We start from the raw sequence: 20267 nt of genomic DNA, 5'->3' as shown, positions 1-20267 counted from the left end.
GAATAAACTGCTTGGACTGAGTTACAACGTTTCCTGGCACTTGTTTATTGTATTATTGGTTTTTGAAGTGCTGGTACCTTTTTCCTGGATCATCCTTACCTAGTGACACCATGTGATCATTTTCTGTACCATCACCTCCCTGTGAGTATCATCATCCTTACCTAGTGACACCATGGGATCATTGTTCTGAATCATCACCTTCCTGTATCACCATCCTTACCAAGTGACACCATGTGATCATAGGTCTGCACCATCACCTTCCAGTATCACCATCCTTACCTAATGATACCATTTGATCATTGTTCTGAACCATCACAATCCTGTATCACCATCCTTACCTAGTGACACCATGTGATCATTGCTCTGAATCATCACCTTCCTGTATCACCATCCTTACCTAGTGACACCATGTAAGCATTGTTCTGAATCATCACCTTTCTGTATCACCATCCTTACCTAGTGACACCATGTGATCATTGTTCTGAATCATCACCTTCCTGTATCACAATCCTTGCCTAGTGACACCATGTGATCATTGTTCTGAATCATCACCTACCTGTTGTATCACCATCCTTACCTAGTGACACCATGTGATCATTGTTCTGAATCATCACCTCCCTGTGCATATCACCATCCTTACCTAGTGACACCATGTGATCATTGTTCTGAATTATCACCTTCCTGTATCACCATCCTTACCTAGTGACACCATGTGTTCATAGGTCTGCACCATCTCCTTCCTGTATCACCATCCTTACCTAGTGACACCATGTGATCATTGTTCTGAATCATCACCTTCCTGTATCACCATCCTTACCTAGTGACACCATGTGATCATTGTTCTGAATCATCACCTTCCTGTATCACCATCCTTACCTAGTGACACCATGTGATCATTGTTCTGAATCATCACTTTCCTGTATCACCATCCTTACCTAGTGACACCATGTGATCACTGTTCTGAATCATCACTTTCCTGTATCACAATCCTTACCTAGTGACACCATGTGATCACTGTTCTGAATCATCACCTTCCTGTATCACAATCCTTACCTAGTGACACCATGTGATCATTGTTCTGAATCATCACCTTCCTGTATCACCATCCTTACCTAACGACACCATGTGATCATTTCTCTGAATCATCACCTTCCTGTATCACCATCCTTACCTAGTGACACCATGTGATCATTGTTCTGAATCATCACCTTCCTGTATCACCATCCTTACCTAGTGACACCATGTGATCATTGTTCTGAATCTTCACCTTCCTGTATCACCATCCTTACCTAGTGACACCATGTGATCATTGTTCTGAATCTTCACCTTCCTGTATCACCATCCTTACCTAGTGACACCATGTGATCATTGTTCTGAATCATCACCTTCCTGTATCACCATCCTTACCTAGTGGCACCATGTGATCATTGTTCTGAATCATCACCTTCCTGTATCACCATCCTTACCTAGTGACATCATGTGATCATTGTTCTGAATCATCACCTTCCTGTATCACCATCCTTACCTAGTGACATCATGTGATCATTGTTCTGAATCATCACCTTCCTGTATCACCATCCTTACCTAGTGACATCATGTGATCATTGTTCTGAATCATCACCTTCCTGTATCACCATCCTTACCTAGTGACATCATGTGATCATTGTTCTGAATCATCACCTTCTTGTATCACCATCCTTACCTAGTGACACCATGTGATCAAAGTTCTGCACCATCACCTCTCGATGTAGCTCTTTTTCTTCTTTGCTCAGCATCTTCCACTCTTCCATTGAAAAATCAACAGCAACATCATCAAAGGTTTCTGGTACCTGTAAGACATAAAATGTTTTTTTATCTTTGTCGTGGCATCACTCCAACAACAACTCTTCAAAACAAATTAATAAGCAGTGATAAAAACAGTAGATTAAACATCAGTGGTAACAATTACCTCGTGTTTGTGTTCTGCATTTCTAACTCATTTTTGTGTTGTTCCCAGTGACACTCTGATACAACACCTTACTTACTGTGATGACATTAGTCGCCTAGGTTACAAGCATCAGCTCTTCGCCATTGTTTCCCTAAAGCCTTAGTGTAGAAGTAAAGTGTTCAATCACTATCCTGCTACACTCCTGATATGTGAATCGGTTAAAAGTTATTAATACATTTACCCTACAACTTAATGCAGAAAGCCTGATTATACCAAAGGCATTATTAATAACAAATTTGCTCTCTCCGCTATACCATTTTTTTTTTCTGCTAACACATAATTGTACCTTTTCAAATCCTTTCTAAGGCTAAATACTGTAGTATTGTTTTCTATGGTAGATCAGGTCAGTTTTGTACAAAGTGGTACAGTGATATCCCTGGGGTTACTAGACATGCCCTTTCTTATCGTAACTTACTCCTTTTTGTCAAGTCCCATAATTTTGCAGTTACCAATGTCAAGGTGAGGTCAATACATTACTACTGTAATAGATCTCCCTGTTTTATAAAACATTTTGAAGAAATTTGGCATCCTCTCTGAAGTGATTATGCTACCTGTTTTCTTATTGTCAACCTATTTTGTTAATCAGAGTTCCTTTCCCATTTTTAGAGCTGAGATGAATAGTCCAGAGAAATGACCCCCTAGTATAGAGTCCTATGAGACAACAGTGATGGCTCTCTTCGGGATATACAGGTAAGTCTCACCACTGTGAATTATTCTATCCTGTTTAACCAACATCTTACCCAGTACATGGATTGATGTTTAATGCTTTTAATTTGTCATCTGTTTCACACTTGGAGTGGTGTTGAATGCCTTAGGAAAATCAAAATAAACTACATGCATTGTCAGCCCTTCACTGATTGCTGCATTTACATTTTCAAACAATTCTACAAGATTAAGAAGCCTACCTGTTCCATATCTATAAAATACAGGCTCATGTACAATTTTGGATAAACTCCATTATGATTATCAGAAAATTTTGCAAAGAATACTGGTTTGAGTGACATCTCTAAAATTAAAGGCATCTGATGCATCGCCCTACGGTTTGTAAACTGATACTTTACAGTTGGTTGTCGAGATACATCCACATGCTAACATTTTGTTTAACATGGCTGATGGGTTAAGTCAGATTTTCCTTCATACTGTGCAAAAAACAAACAAACAAAAAACAATGTGTGTTGTCTAGTGTTGCAGACCCCACAATTTTAAAGTTATAAATGATGGCTTTTATCATAAATGTAGTATATAAGTGTTGCCTCATCTTGAATACACAGCATTTCAATTACAATTATTTTTACTTATTATGGAATCTGCATAAAATGTTTCTACAGCTGCATTTGCTATCCTGTAGCCAAGTGACCACAGCATTGTTTTTGCTGTTTGTTTGTTTACTTTTTTCTTTGTTAACCCAGGTAGGTTGACTAAGCCACAGAAAAAGGCCCCTTTTCAAGTCCTATTGATGTCACAGACCAGGTTGAGGTTTCGCATGCGGTTTAGTTGAGTGGAGCTTGACTTGCAGATATGCAGCAGTCCCATCAAGGCGGGGTCTGAGATTTTTTTGTATGCCAGACAGAGGTCACCTCTGAGGAGTCTGTATGAGACTGAGTAGAGTGACAGGGCTTTTAGCCTATCTGTGAAGGGTAGATGTTTGAGGTCCAAGTGAGAAACCTCTGTGGACTGTCCAGCTGCTGCATGTGCTTTGTGAGGTACATACCGAAAGGGTGTTGTACTCAATAATGGGTCTTATAAGGGAAGAATACAGGGATGTTATGACCTCCTAGTCTCTGGATGAGATACTCTTCCTAATGAGGTGGGCCATGTAGCAAGCCTTCTGTACAACAGAAGCAATATGGTGGTCAAACGTCAGGTTGGTATCAACCTGGTTGCCCAAGACCCTCATGATTGACTGCGTACTTGAGATCTTCTTATCAATGCGATAATTTGTGGGGCTGCCACTCTCCCCAAAAGGGATGATGATACATTTTTTGGCATTCAGTTTGAGGCCATGTTTCTGGCACCAGTCATTTGTTTGGGAGAGACTTGTCTTGCAGGATGTCCACATCACTAGGGGAATTGATGACAGCACCCAGCTTGCAGTCATCTGCAAAACTGGTCAGCCATAGACCACTGATTTTGGCCTGCACCTCAGAAAAGTATATCCCAAACAACAGAGGTCCCAAGACTGATCCCTGGGGTATGTTGCTCATTATGGGTCTACTGCTTGAGGTGGCTTCCCCTATTGTTACTAGGTGAGTTCTATCAGTGAGCCAGTTTGTTTCCCATTTGATAACATACGGACTGATACCTAGTTGAGAGAGTTTATCTATTATAACCAAGTGGGAAATAGCATCGAAGGCTTTGACCAGGTCAAGGTAGGCAGTATACACCGTCTTTCTTTCATCCATGGCTTTGGTGGCTGTCTCAAAGAAGTCGACCAAGTTTAACAGGCATGACCTCCCCTTGACAAAACCAAATTGTGTGGGATTGAGTGTTTGGAGGTTGCCAATGTCCTTCTTAATGAGATCCATGATAATCCATTCCATGGCCTTGCAGATTGGGCTAGTTAGTCTGATGGGTCTATAATTTCCTGGATCAGTGGTACTCCACCTTTGTGTAAAGGGATGACAGTGGCTATCCTCCACTTGGCTGGAATGAATCCAGTACTCAGGGTTTGGTTGAATAGGGTGCTTAATGGTGCTGGAAGTTCCTGCCTGAGTTCATGTAGGATGCAGCCTGGGATGTTGTTGGGTCCCATGGAGGCTGTATTTTTTTTCCTTGAGAGGGCAGTGATGACTTGCTCCCTAGAGATAAGGGGAGGGGGGCAGGTGCTGGGGATGTTCTGATTTACTGATGGGGGGGACAGAGGGGTAAAGTTTTCACTGAACCTGTTTTCCAGCAGGTTGGTTACATCTACAGCATTTGTGTATGTGGTTTCCTTGCCCACCAGTTCTGAGCAGATCTGAGTGCTTCCTTGAGACTGTGGACGTATGTGAAGAAGGCCTTATTATGGTCTTTAGTAGATGTGGCCAGTTTGGACTCAAAGTTTGCTTTGGAGGATTTCACTAGTACTTTTATTTGCTTGTTCAGGCTAAGGAGAGATTGCTTCCTATTAGGCACCTGCTCCTTCTTGATCCTGGACAGCAATTTTTTTTCCTTTTATTACAGAGTTTATTTACTGCAGATGTCCACCAGACCGGTTTACTCTTCCTTGAGGAGGATGATTTTGTCCTGTTGGACATTCCTGATTCCATGCAGCTATATAAATGCTCGTATGAGGTGGTGGTGCTGCGGTGGTAGCATTGTCGCCTCACAGTAAGACGCTGTCCGGTTCAATTCTCAGCTAGAGTGTCTTCTGCGTGGAGACATGTGTGAATGGGCGTACCTTCATTGAAGGTTGTGCATCAGGGCTGGTAACTCGGCACGTAAAAATCAACTACCAATCATTAGCGGACCGGAGTTCCGCTGTGGCGACCCCTAACCGGGAAAAGCTGAAAGACACAACATGGTACTTTTGTGTAGGTCTGGACATTTGTGCCGGTTCCTATGGGCAGGGGTGGGGCTGTGAAGCTGTTTATACCTTCCTTCAGGAGGTTATAATCAGCTTTGGAGAAGTTTTTTTGTTGGGGAACAGAAAATGCACCCATGGGATTCCACCTGTGTCCCTGTTAGATAGGGGCATCAGGTGTTGACTTGGAACATGGGCTAAATTCTTGGCTAGGATTGTAAGGGCCTCAGGGCCAATAACCTAGTAGCTTCTTATGATCCTAAGTACTGCTTCATATCTAAGCCAGTATTGGCATTGCAGGCAGTACATGGTGGAAATGCATGTAGCATGCAATACCAGCGCTGACAGACAAGTGGAGCTGTTCTGCAGCTGAAGGCTGCACATCTGCTGACATTGTTTTTTGTCATCTGGTCCTCTGGATACAATGGACAACTCAGACTAAAGTTTTGAGTAAATTTAGGATTAAATTTAGTAGCATAGCCATTACAGCATACACCCAGCCCCACAGTATTATTGCATATGATTATATGTCCATAGATGTGCACTTGCTTAATGGCCAGAAGGGTCTTTATAAGCCTAGGTGGGTAACCCAAAAGTGCCCTACAAACATGTGTATCTTAGACATTTATACAAGGGGTATATATGAGTTGGGAGATGATTAACTGATGACCTCTGCCCATCAGAGGCATGGCCACCAGACCAGTGGTGAATTTCCAATTTCTATGCAAGGGTTCAGGTTACGCTTGAAAAGGAATGGGGAGCAAGTCTGTTTCACGTGGATGGGGAGCCTATACCAGATCTCTGAGATCATATCTCTCTCCCTATACCAGATCTCTGAGATCATATCTCTCTCCCCCTATACCAGATCTCTGAGATCATATCTCTCTCCCTATACCAGATCTCTGAGATCATATCTCTCTCCCTATACCAGATCTCTGAGATCATATCTCTCTCCCTATACCAGATCTCTGAGATCATATCTCTCTCCCTATACCAGATCTCTGAGATCATATCTCTCTCCCTATACCAGATCTCTGAGATCATATCTCTCTCCCCCTATACCAGATCTCTGAGATCATATCTCTCTCCCTATACCAGACGTCTGAGATCATATCTCTCTCCCTATACCAGATCTCTGAGATCATATCTCTCTCCCTATACTAGATCTCTGAGATCATATCTCTCTCCCCCTATACCAGATCTCTGAGATCATATCTCTCTCCCTATACCAGATCTCTGAGATCATATCTCTCTCCCTATACCAGATCTCTGAGATCATATCTCTCTCCCTATACCAGACGTCTGAGATCATATCTCTCTCCCTATACCAGATCTCTGAGATCATATCTCTCTCCCTATACCAGATCTCTGAGATCATATCTCTCTCTCCCTATACCAGATCTCTGACATCATATCTCTCTCCCTATACCAGACGTCTGAGATCATATCTCTCTCCAGATACCAGATCTCTGAGATCATATCTCTCTCCCTATACCAAATCTCTGAGATCATATCTCTCTCCCCCTATACCAGATCTCTAAGATCATATCTCTCTCCCTATATCAGATCTCTGAGATCATATCTCTCTCTCCCTATACCAGATCTCTGAGATCATATCTCTCTCCCTATACCAGACGTCTGAGATCATATCTCTCTCCCTATACCAGATCTCTGAGATCATATCTCTCTCCCTATACCAGATCTCTGAGATATCTCTCTCCCTATACCAGATCTCTGAGATCATATCTCTCTCCCTATACCAGATCTCTGAGATCACATCTCTCTCCCTATACCAGATCTCTGAGATCATATCTCTCTCTACAACATGTCCTATTTATATCACAAGAAAACGTCAGCATCTTACATCTACTAGTTCTGATGCTCTTCATTCATTCATTTATTTGACATTTGTTGACCAGGTTAGTCCAACTGGGACAGAACCTTTTTTCAGTGGAGACCTGGGGAGAAAAGCTGCACAGTAAAAACATACAATTAATTAGACATATAATAATCCAAAAGATTTACATAGACATAAGCAATAGCAATAAGTAACAAAGTTACACTCAGAGAAGTAAACGCCACACACCAACTGAAAAATAATGTAATGTAACAGAAATATACGACTTCTTGGTGTGTGCAACCATGCATCAACGAAACTTCAAACATAACAAAGGTTCTTCTTCTGATAAAAAGAATTTTAATGTCTTGCACTGGTAAGCGCTTTCACAATAGCTTCTTCAGACCAACAAGCACATTACTACAAACACTACTATAAATACTAAAAGCAATTATTTTTCAGTTGGTGTGTGGCGTTTACTTCTCCGAGTGTAACTTTGTTACTTATTGTTTTACTGACTTTTCATACACTCATGGGAGACATGGCAGATGGTACTAGTATGTATACTAACCTAGAGTTGGATTATAGACCTCCGGAACCGGTGAAAAGAATTGAAGTAACCGCCGAGATACATGGACCAATTGGGTCAGTGGTAAAAGAAAACCAACAAATAGGAGTAGAAGGAAGAGGCGAAAGCCCATTACAAAAGTTTTTAGCATGTATTCGCAATGAATATAATCCGCTGTTTCTATATGAAGTCAATAATGAAGATACAGTGGAAATGCATGACTTAGAAGAACTACGTTTAGCCGTGGAACAGTTGGAGAGTGATTCCATGAAATTTAAACGGCTAAAATTGCAACGACAACATTTCAAGTTATGCATTAATAGAAAAATAATACCCAGGGGTTTAAGGACTCTGAAAATGCCTACCTGTGAGGACTTGTATATGGAACTTCTAGCTAGCTGGCAACAAGTGAATTTGGAGGTAAGTTTCAAATATATTAATTTACTTATCGACTTTTTTAAGCCAGAAGAAGAGAAACTTAGAAATTCTATTTGAAAACAACAAGAAGTTATGTATAACCGATTCCCGATCGGGCTTTAAGTACTTTACTAGATGGTGTTCTAATTTATGAGAGACACTTATTGCAACAAAAGTATACCAAGATTGATAGAGACACTACAGATTTTAGAGAGGGCCATGTCTTCACTTGGCCTAGGACAAACAGAGGAATGGTACAAAATGATTATAATATAAGGGCCAATGCTGACCGCACACTAAATAATAAACAAACAAGTAGTATGAATACATCACAGGATGGCATTCAAGTTTGTGCTCAAGGAACAGATAATTTGGAGAACACTGTTCAGAATATCAGTAACACCAATAATAAACAAAGAGAAACTTCGTACAATGTGAATGTTCCAACAGATAAAGTGAATGAGAATGTTAATGCTTGTACTGTTCCATCCTCGACTATGTTCAATGAAAGGGATCGAGTTAATAATGACATTAACAATGATGTAGTGACTATAGAACAACAAGTAGTCAGACCTAAGGTACCTACTGGTAATAGGAATCATATGGGTTTTCCACAGTTCCCCCTCCCCATATCCTTGGAGAGAGGGGTGAAAAGAGACCGTTCTGCCAGTCGAGGCAGGACCAAGAGGAAACATTCATTAGAGAGACAATCCAACCAGACTATCAAAAAAATGTGGCAACAGACAGTGACAACTTGACTTTAAACATTTCAAAGAGACCATTGACTGAAGATGAAATCAAAGTGTTGAATAAAGGCTTGAGCTTTATTCCCAGCAGTACTAATAATTTAACAGATGTTCTAATAGATATTAAAATGTTTTAAGGAATGTTTTGCTACAATATGAATTTGGTGCAATGCCTAATGACAAGAAAAGTAATTTTAAGAAACCAAGCACTTATATACCCAATAGTCACCCAATAGTAGATGTATTCTACAGTCTAGTAGAAGATGAACTACGTGAATACGATAATTCAAATAAAGTGAATAGATCTAGTAAGAAATATACTAACTTTACAGCTAGAGATAGGACAGCTCTCTCAAATTTACGTAATGATCGAACTATTATGATAAGACCAGCAGATAAAGGTGGTCCTATAGTTATAATGGACTATGAGAAATATCAAGAAGCTATGAATAAATTGCTGAGTGATGAGAAATATTATAGACTCACTAATATTGATAAAGTTGAAGAAATTAAACATCCATTTTTACTCTAATTATAAACTTAGTTAAAAGTAATGACATCACCCCAGACTTGGGTAAGTATTTGTTGGTTGAATTTCCGATGATCCGTGTTATACAGGGACTTCCTAAAATTCATAAAAATAGCATGAATCCACCGATGAGACCCATAGTCTCAGGGAAAGGTTGGTGTACTGAACCTTTCTCAATATATGTAGAGAGAGCTTTGAGACCTATACTTAATGACAACATCTATGTCCTTAAAGATACCAGACAATTCTTGTTAGACTTGTATGAATATAGTAACATGCAAGGGATTAGTTCTGACACATTTTTGTCACTTTAGATGTTCAGTCACTTTTCACGGTAATATCCAACGATATTGGTATAGATTCAGTTAAAGAGTATTTAAAATTACATAGTGACTTTGACCAGAGATATATAGATTTATTAAGTCTTTTTTTGGAAGTGATATTAGAAAACAACATATTTGTGTCTGAACAATGTTTTTACATTCAATGTGATGGCGTGGCTATGGGCAGTTCTTGTGCCAATAGCTATGCCAACATGGTTTTAGCCTATTGGGAAGAAAATTGTTTGTTCAAATGTGACATCTACAGAAGACACGTTTTACTTTATCGACGTTTTGTGGACGATATTTTTTTGCTTTGGAATGGAAGCATTGTAGAGTTAGACAAATTTATTTTAGACATGAATTGTATGACTAGTTTGTTGAAATTGACCCATAGCTATTCCAATGTATACATTGAATATTTAGATGTACACATGGAAAGGGTTATGGACAAATATATTAATACAGGTGTATATAGAAAACAATGCCAAAGAAACAACGTATTGCATAGAAGTAGCATGCAATCCCATTATACTTTTAAAAATATTATAAGGGGACAAGGTATGCGTATCTCTCGCTTGAATGCTAGCGACACAGGCTTCTATGAAGCTATTAATACTTTTAAAGATAGACTTGCGAGTTGAGGATACAAAGCAATAGAAGTAGATAGAAGCCTGTCAGATTTAGACATACTTAGACAGGACAGAGCTGCACCATATTTTTCAACACCTATAGAAATGGATAAAGTTAATAGGTTTAAAGATAAAAAATATAAAAATATCAATGTTTTATACGAATGATAACAGTGCTCTTTATAATATTATTAACAACCATTGGAAGATACTTACTAGTAATGTTGAGTTTAAAAAGATTGTGGGAGACAAACCATCATTTAGATTTAAAAATAAACCTAATCTTAAGAGACTGTTATGTTCTAACTTCACTAAGAAGATATCCAGTAACATCTGGAACACTAGTCCATGCGGAAATTGTAACTATTGCAGCTACATTAATAATAAAGGTAATTCTATTCATCCTGATACAGGACACGTTTGTAGCTTTAGAATAAATGCTACTTGTGATACAGCACATATAGTTTATTTAGCTGAATGTGAAGTGTGTAGTTCATTTTACATAGGGAAGACTAATAGATCTTTTCGGACAAGAATTAGAGAGCATTTATATGCCATCAAAATACAGTATCAGAATAATGCATTAGCTAAACATGTTTTGATGTTTAATAATCATCATACATTTAAATTTATGGCTATAGATATCATTAATCCCATAATTAGACAAGGAAATATTAGGAATAATACTGAAAAAAGAGAACGGACTTGGATACTGAAACTTAGGGCAGATAGAGGTCATGGCCTCGAGAGAGCTTCACTCAAACCTATTTTAAAAGACTGATGATATCCATGATAGTAACTAATTGCACACTTACTTAATGTTCTCAATGCAATAGAATAAATGCTCTTAGTATATATATTATTTTATATTAACTTTGTGATTTCATATAATATATGTTTTAGTAATAAATGTTTTTATTTATTTTATTAACTGTGATTAATTAATCATGCGAGCATAAGAATGATTTATATATATATATTTTTTAAAAAGAAATGTCTTTGATGTATTCTAGTATGCTCAATGTTAGTGAAGGGTTAATAATTAAGCCACGTCATAATTGCTTTTAGTATTTATAGTAGTGTTTGTAGTAATGTGCTTGTTGGTCTGAAGAAGCTATTGTGAAAGCGCTTACCAGTGCATGACATTAAAATCCTTTTTATTAGAAGAATCTTTGTTACGTTTGAAGTTTCGTTGATGCATGGTCGCACACACCAAGAAGTCATATATTTCTGTTACATAAGCAATAGCAAGGTTAACATACACAGCAATTTGAATATACCTTTCAGCATGAGGAGATACAGAGGAGAGAAACAAGAAATAATACATTTAGACATTAGCTTTTGAAAGGTTTATGCAGAAAAAGTTAGACTGGCTGTGACTAGGAGAAGTGCTGGTCAAGTATGAAAAGGATTGTAGGAGTGCAGGACAGAAGCAGAGAGGAATAAAGGATGGGTAGCAGGGTTGTAATAAAGAGAGGTAAGGAGAAAGGTAGGGTTTCACAGAGGTAGAAGTAAAATAAGAGAATAGGATACCTCAGGGAGATGTCAGCCAGCAGGAAGATGGCACAAACATATTTTATTTTCCTTGAAGTGAATTGTTACTGCTTTCCTAAATTGGGATTTGGATCTAATTTATTGGATGTCTAGAGGTAGTTTATTCCATTTTTCAGCAGGGTAACAGTTATAGAGTTTTTTTCCTATGTTGGTCTTGGGTTTGCGAATAGTCAGGAGATGTTCTGAGCTACACAAGGTTCTAACAGGGGTGTCTTATAAGCATATCCCTTGTCTTATAAGCATTCTCTTTGCAGGTCAAGCACTTCTATATTATACAAATCTCTCACTAGCAAAACCCCCAGGAGTGCCCACTTCCCTGCTAAGCCCACTACTTTTTCTGTCTCATACCAACTCATAATTCTTTCTAGCATGTCGAAGGGTCAGATGCTGGTGTCCTCTCCTGCCCAGTTGGTGAATCTGGGAATTCTGAGACAATGTTACAATTGCCTCATGTACACGGACAACCCTCTCCTCCTCCCACGTAACACTAACACTTGTGAGAGATGCAGCTATTTAGCCAGACTGGAGGCTGAGCTCTCTCAACTCAGGACTGGCAAGACCAGGCAGGAGGAGAAGGCAACTACACACACCACAATACCAGTCTCACATAACTCAACCACACCACTGAATCAAACACATAAACACACTAAGACATACTCGGAGGCTCTGAGTAAAATTTACCTAAACAGCAGAGGCCTCCAAAGCAGACACCCAAGCAACTGCAAACTCAATACACCACACAAACAACACATAAACAACAAAATCAGTGTGCAAAGCAGTCACTGCCCTTAAGGCCAAATACAACACCAAACATACTTGTCATAGGTGACTCCATAGTCAGACACACTGACGCCCCGCCACCAGACTGAGTAAGGAGAAGGTCACAGTAAGCTGCCTGTCGGGCTAGAATCCGCCACATAACGCAAGCACTCAGGTCTCTCAACAGCAGGTACAAGTATGACTCAGTCATTGTCCACGCTGGTGTCAACGACCTGAGAAGTACCTCCTTGGACTACATGAAAAGAGACATTGAGGAGCTCTCTGATTATGTAGCCCAGGCAGGTATGACCCTGACCTTGAGCAGTATCCTACCTTCACCTAGAATGATGCCACAATACAGTGATAAGATGATCAGCTTTAATAATTGGCTTAAATTCTGGTATCATTCAAAGGGGATCCAATGTCTGTCTGCCTGGGATGACATGCTGGACAAGCCACGCTGCTTCGCAAGGGACGGCTTGCACCTGTCACCCCTAGGCTTCCGGATATTGGCAAAGGCTCTTGCCACCCCCATAGTGCCTTTTTTAGGCAAGGCTCAAATTCTAAACCTACCACCCTAGAACACAAAAAAGGAAAAAAACTAAGGGTAATGCTGCTCAATGCCAGAAGTCTCAATCTCAAGATGCATGCACTCGAGGCCCTTCTCAGTATGGAGAACATCGATGTCTGTGCTGTGACAGAAACCTGGTTCAAGGCTCCTGAGAGCACCCCAGCACTACCAGGTTTCACCTCATATCATGCATTCCGGCCCCAAAATCCGGACAACACCAAGAAAGGAGGGGTGTCCATATTCATAAAGGACACCCACACCTCAAGGTTGGTGGCAACGCACGATGCATCGGAGACCATCCAGGTGCAATTAACCATAGGCAAGACTGCTCTGCAATTTGTAGCATGTTACAGGCCACCCTCTCAAACTCAGGAACCTCACATGGCCTTCCTGAAAACATTGGAGGAGATAAATGTATCTCCAAACACCATCATACTAGGTGACTTCAACTACCCTAATATAGACTGGGAACACTACTCAAGCCCAAACACTCTAGCCCAAAGGTTCCTGGAGTTCATAAACTCAAATGCCATGGAACAACTAGTCACCATCCCCACAAGAGGAGAAAACATACTTGATCTCATCATCACGAACATGGGATCACAATGTTCAACACAGGAAGTATACCCCTCACTGGTGAGATCAGATCATAAACTAATCTCGCTGGAGGTCCTCATCCCGCCCCCACCTGAAATAAAAAAGACCACAGTGAAAAACTTCTCAAAAGCCGACTTCACACTTCTAAAAACTAGTGTGGTCTCCTTTAAGGCCCCTGAGCCAGTGGTAAACATTACTCAAACCGCTGAATCACTTACAAATGCCTTCTACCAGCACCTACAGGACTGCATGGATCAGGCAATCCCAAACAAAACTAAGACTCTTTGTACCAAAGGCAAGCGTCCAGTCTGGTGGACCCCAGCCATAAACAAGCTCTACAACAAAAGGAGGAAGCTACTACAAGATAGAGCAAAATCCTTGAAAGGTAAGACACCTTTGATCATTATAAGTAAAAAACTAAGAGCTCTCATAAAATCATCCAAGGCAAATTTTGAGAGAAAAATCGCCAAGGACTCAAAAGACAATCATAAGGCCTTCTTTAGCTATGTTAGAAACCTAGGAGGAAACTCCCAGATATGCTCAGAATTAGTTCAAAATGATGTGAAGATTACTGAACCTACACACATTGCCAACATACTGGCTGACAGGTTCAGTGCAAACTTCTTCCCCCCCCCCAAAAGGAGAGATATCTATACCAGAGGATTGTAGCCCCCCAAACATCTCCAACGCCCAGGTGAGAACTGCTCTCTCCAAGGCAAAAACACAGCATCCATGGGACCGGATGGTGTCCCTGGCTGTGTGCTCCACGAACTCAATGAGGAATTAAACCCGCAGTTAGGACAGCTGTTTAATCTTAGCCTCACCTCAGGATATGTACCCAAGGAGTGGCGGACGGCGACTGTGGTCCCACTTCACAAGGGCGGTGCCTCCACCGACCCTGGAAATTACCGTCCCATTAGCTTGACAAGCCTTATCTGCAAAGCCATGGAGAGGATCATAATGGAACTCATAAATAAAGACATAGGGAACTTGCAGACTTTGGATCCAACCCAGTTTGGCTTTGTCAAAGGCAGATCATGCCTTTTAAACTTGGTTGACTTTTTCGAGACAGTCACCAAGGCCATTGATGAGGGAAAGGCAGTCCATACAGCCTACCTTGACCTGGCAAAGGCCTTCACACAATACCCCACTCAGGTATCATCGAAAAACTCATCAGCTTGAATGTAAACCCATACATCACAAGATGGGTTGCAAACTGGCTAAGTGACAGAACCCACAGGGTCAGAGTTGCTGGAGCCATGTCAGACTCAAAGCCTGTCACAAGTGGTGTCCCACAGGGCTCAGTCCTGGGTCCACTCTTGTTCGGCATCTACTTTTATGAAGTACAAGCAAACACAGGAGGGTTATGGCTGACAAAGTTTGCAGATGACTGCAAACTGGGCGCCATAGTCGAAAACACATCTGACACAGATATCCTTCAGAAGGGCCTCACAGAGACAGATAACTGGTGCCAGAGCCATGGCCTAAAGTTAAACGCCAAGAAATGCATAGTCATACCCTTCGGGAAAAACAAGGTTACCCCTAGCTACCATATAGGTGGCAATCCACTGAGCACACAAGAAGTCATCAGGGATCTGGGGACCCAGGTTGACAGTAGCCTTCGCTTGACACTCATGTTGCTAAAGTAGTTAGGAAAACCTTCTACATTGCCCACCTGATCATGAAGGGATTCACATCTAGATCAAGGGAGGTCATCGTCCCCCTGTACTCATCACTCATTAGACCTATGATTGAGTACAATGCCCCATTCGAATGTATCTGACCCGACACCTGCAGCAGCTGGAAAGGCTCCAAAGTTCCTCACCAAAAGGATAAAGGGTCTCAAAATATGTCTTATGCTGCCCGACTGAAAGAACTCCAGCTCTATTCAGTCTCATACCGCTTGCTCAGAGGTGACCTGTGCCTGACATATAAGGCCATGTCAAACCCAGATTTGATGAATATGCTTCACCTCAAAAAATCTAGATCCCTCAGAACCACAAGGGCGGGAGACTTAAACCTTGACACGGTTATTAATGGAACGTGCTGGAGGGACAGATTCATCACCCAGAGACTCCCTATGCTGTGGAACAAAATCCCAGTACATGTGAGGCAGAGCACCTCGCTGGCCTTGTTCAAGAGGAATCTTGACCAATGGATGGGAGATCGCAGATATACCCCAGGGATTACTTCAGTGTCGCTCCTTGACAGAGGCACAGCAAAATAATAGGCATAGTTTTATTCAAACTAAAGGGGTGGCGAAAGCCACATAACTATGGGCTAGGCTTATAAATGCCCTTGGGCAGATAGCCTAGTATGAACCTATGAACCTATGAACCTATGATAGATGTGATACTGGGGCAGAAGGTGGGTTGGTATAGAATACAATGAATTATCTGAAGATGAGAAAGGAGAAGGTTATGGGGCAATTCTGACCAGTTCAGTTTTCTGGGTGCTAAACAGTGATGAGTGGAGTATATGGGAGTTCAGTAGCAAATTTAGGCACCTTGTTGTAAGTAGACTCAAGTTTAGAAATAAGTGTGGACTGTAAGTTGGTGAGAATTTGAGAGCCATAGAGAAGTGCTGGTAATAGGTAGGCATGTGAAAGAGAACTTTTAGCAGTACTAGAGAGAGAGCTTTTGTTTCTATGATTTTTTTTAATGTTTTCTTTAATGTTTCTTAGAACATGCAGGTCAAATTTTAGCTGGTCATCAGTAATGACTCCTAGTAGTTTGGTGTGGCTTTCTATTATGATGGGTGTGTTATTGTGGGAAGAGATGGTGAAAGATGATTTCAAGTGTGACATAGTTTGGACTTCTTTGGATTTAAGATTAGAAGGTTTAGGTTAAGCCAGTTTTCAACAGACAAGAAGGAGTCCTGTGTTGTAGTATCAAGTTCAGAGAGGGTAACAGCAGTGGTGATGATTGTGGAGTCATCTGCGTACTGGACAAGCAATGAGTATTGGGCTGAGGAAGATAATTGATTAGTAAAAATATTAAAAAACAGTGATCCAAGAATTGACCCTTGGGGAACTCCCATCTGTATAGGAAGTTCAGGGAGATAGCAGAGCACCATTTGACAGATTGGAAATGGTTGCTAAGATAACTGGAGAACCATGAGATAGTGGAGGTAGATAGGTTTAACAGGGAGAGTTTGACTAACAGAAGGGGATGGGAGACAGTGTCAAATACCTTTGAGAGGTCAAGAAAGAGACAAGAAACTAGTTTATTCTGGTCTCTGGCTTGTGAAATGGTATTTCTGAAGGAGATAAGAGCAGAAGAGGTACTATGACCAGGGCAAAAGCCATGTTGGGTGTGGGTGATTAGTTTCTCATGTGTAAGGTGTTGTAAGATTTGTTTGTGTACACAGTTCTCCAAGACTTTGGACAGAGGTGATAGAATTACTATGGGCCTATAGTTGGATAGTTCAGTGGAATTACCCCCTTTATTGATGGAAAGAGTGTAGAACCTTTTCCATATGTCAGGGACCATAGCTTCAGTAAGAGAGCGATTGATAAGAATAGAGATGAGCAGTGCTAGGGAGTTGGCAGCTAGTTGGAGAAAGGCAGGAGGGAGACCATCAAATGAAGGAGAATGAGGTTTAAGTTTCAGGAGTAAATATTTTACATGTCTAGTGGATGCAGTTTTTAAGCATAAAGCAGAGGAATTATTAGAGGGAATAGGAGGGAAGGAGGGTGGGGTGGAGTAAGAGTGTAGAAGATTTATAAGTTTAGTGATAGTGTCTATGTAGTAGGAGTTGAAGTTAGTAGCAGTTTGGAGAAGAGTGAGAGAGGGGCTAGGCTGAGGAGTAGATGGGTTACCGGGATAAAGGATTTGATTAATTGTATGCCAGAATTTCTTTGGGTTATGTAGGTGTGTTTTAGGATTAGACTAGTAGTTTCTCTTGTCATTAATAATAGCTTTCTTAGTAAGGTTACAAAGAAGTCTATATTGTTGTAGGTAAAAGGGCAGTTTGGTTTTGGTCCAAATCTTCCAATTTTTATCCATTTGAGACATCAGGGAGTGAGTGGGGGAGTCAGCCAGGTGGATATGGCAGATTTTATTCTAACACAGCATATAGGGGCAAGGGAATTAAGTATGTTAAGAAATATATTATTAAATTCAGTGACAGCTTCATTGAGTTGTAGCTGTCTGAGAAAGGACCAGTTGATAGCTGAGAGTTGACCATTAAGTTCATTTTGTGGATATGGTGAGTCCATATAGGCAACTAACCATTATCTATCTTTGTCTGGCCTGATGAGCTGGACATCAGTGTGTTGTACAATGGAGTCCCCTATGATGAGAGTCATGCATGACAGACCTATAACTTGTCCTGCATGTATAACCATATGTGACATACACATGGCACTATCCAGCCTGATGAGCTGGGCATCAGTGTGTTGCACAGTGGAGTTCCCTATGACTAGAGTCATGCTTGACAAACTTATAACTTGGCCTGTGTGCATAACTATATGCGACATACACGTGGCCCCATGAAGTCAGTTACTTTGGCACCTATGCAAATGGCATGCTGGGGTTTGGGTTATGCTAGGAATAGGTAATGACATGCAACTCCCATTACCTTATTTTAGCATAGCATCTGTTGCATAGAGTTGTAACTCTAGTGTAGTGCTGGGTCATCCTGGATGTCTTCTGCCCCTCTTGGAGCAGAGCTAGATTTCTATACCTGGGTAGCACAGCACTATGGAGGTGGCCCTTCTATACTGTCCTGATTATTTCCATGGACCAAAGCTTTCCCTTTCAGTTTTTGGATCTAACTAAAGAACACCTTATTATCATTCTCAGCATTTGAGATCAAACTGATTTCACAGAATTGTAAAATTTGATAAAAAATTTGTTTCTGTACAGTATATAATTTAGACGTTTGTATGATTAGCACAGCATTTGAAAGGTAAGTAGTACCTCTTTTTTTCTAATATATATATATTATTAATTTTATGAGTCAGCTGTTATACTCAGGGGTACAGTTTTGCTATCTGCACTGCTGCTACTGCCAATTCATATGTGTAGAACAAGCTGATACATGAGGGGTGAATACTTTCAACAGTAGACACTGCAAACATGGGGTATGGACAACACCTGCTGTGCCTGAATAAGTGACGTCTCCAGGTGCATCTGCAGTTACCTCCTACTGCGCCTCTAGGCATCAAATAATGCTTGTTCATATTTGCATTAATAATTTCAAAACCATGCCACATACAAGGTATCAGAATATTTTATCTTGAAGCATACATGATGGCAAACACAGTTGTATTGATATTTGACCTCTGTCAATGACTATTTGTTAGAACTGTAAGGTGATAACTTCATTTTTTAAAGTTTGAAGCCACGCCCACTGGGAGTTAAAGGTACACACTCAAAAGAGCTATTCTGGAGGGAATGAGTTAAAGTGCACAGCTGCAGAGCAGAGTTACAATGACTAGCTTCCCAGGATTTCATCAGTCTTGTGCTCAGCCCAGTGCCTTCCAGTGCGATCATATCAGCAAAAATTGAACCCTAACTAACATAATTTTGCATACACAGAAAGCCATACAGACAGACACAGGCATACAGATACAAGCACACACACGCACACACACACACACACACACACACACACACACACACACACACACACACACACACACACACACACACACACACACACACACACACACACACACACACACACACACGCACGTGCACACAAATAAATACATACTCATACATGCACACACACGTGCACATGCACACAAACACACGTGCACACACACACATACACATGCTTCATAAGAGGGCTAATGATACCTATCGAGTGCCAGTACCATTTTCCTACTTTTTTAGTACATTTCTGCCACCAGCTGGACCAGTCTAGCACAAAATGAATGTAATCACTGTCCACTCTTAAAATAACACACCTATAATATAGTTATTGGAAGCTATTGCTAAAACAGTCAGTCTCTGAAAGGTAGATGCAATCATTTAACAAATCATCACTTCTGCAATAAATAAGCTGCCAGTCAAAAGCTTTTGAAGTGGGATGTCTTTCATCCAGTTTTCTATCTGTCTTACTACAGAACTGTTAATTTGTAAAGCATTTAACTTCTGTATGATGGAAGCATGGAGAATGTTGTTGAAGGGCTTGTTTGGGTCATCATACATTGTGGGTACCACATGGTCACTGTCTAAAGCCTCTATAACCCTTTCAAAGAAGTTTACCAGATTCAGCAGTCAGGATCTACCCTTAAA

The 20267-nt window shown here is 40.7% G+C and overlaps 1 protein-coding gene across 1 annotated transcript in view; it reads right to left on the bottom strand.

Annotated features, from left to right (window-relative positions):
• Positions 1–20267, bottom strand: part of LOC122815973 (zinc finger protein 585A-like) — a 475437-nt gene that overhangs the window by 144415 nt on the left and 310755 nt on the right. Inside the window, exon 6 of the mRNA XM_044088857.1 lies at positions 1703–1829. Within this exon, the coding sequence (XP_043944792.1) occupies positions 1703–1829 (127 nt within the window). The remainder of the gene's footprint in view (positions 1–1702; positions 1830–20267) is intronic.

This window comes from Protopterus annectens, chromosome 11.part0 (assembly GCF_019279795.1).
Source record: "Protopterus annectens isolate FY-2018-M chromosome 11.part0, PAN1.0, whole genome shotgun sequence".
In the NCBI taxonomy this organism is placed as follows: domain Eukaryota; kingdom Metazoa; phylum Chordata; order Ceratodontiformes; family Protopteridae; genus Protopterus; species Protopterus annectens.
The sequence above is the reverse complement of the archived record's forward strand: the minus strand, read 5'-3'. Positions and strand labels throughout refer to the sequence as shown.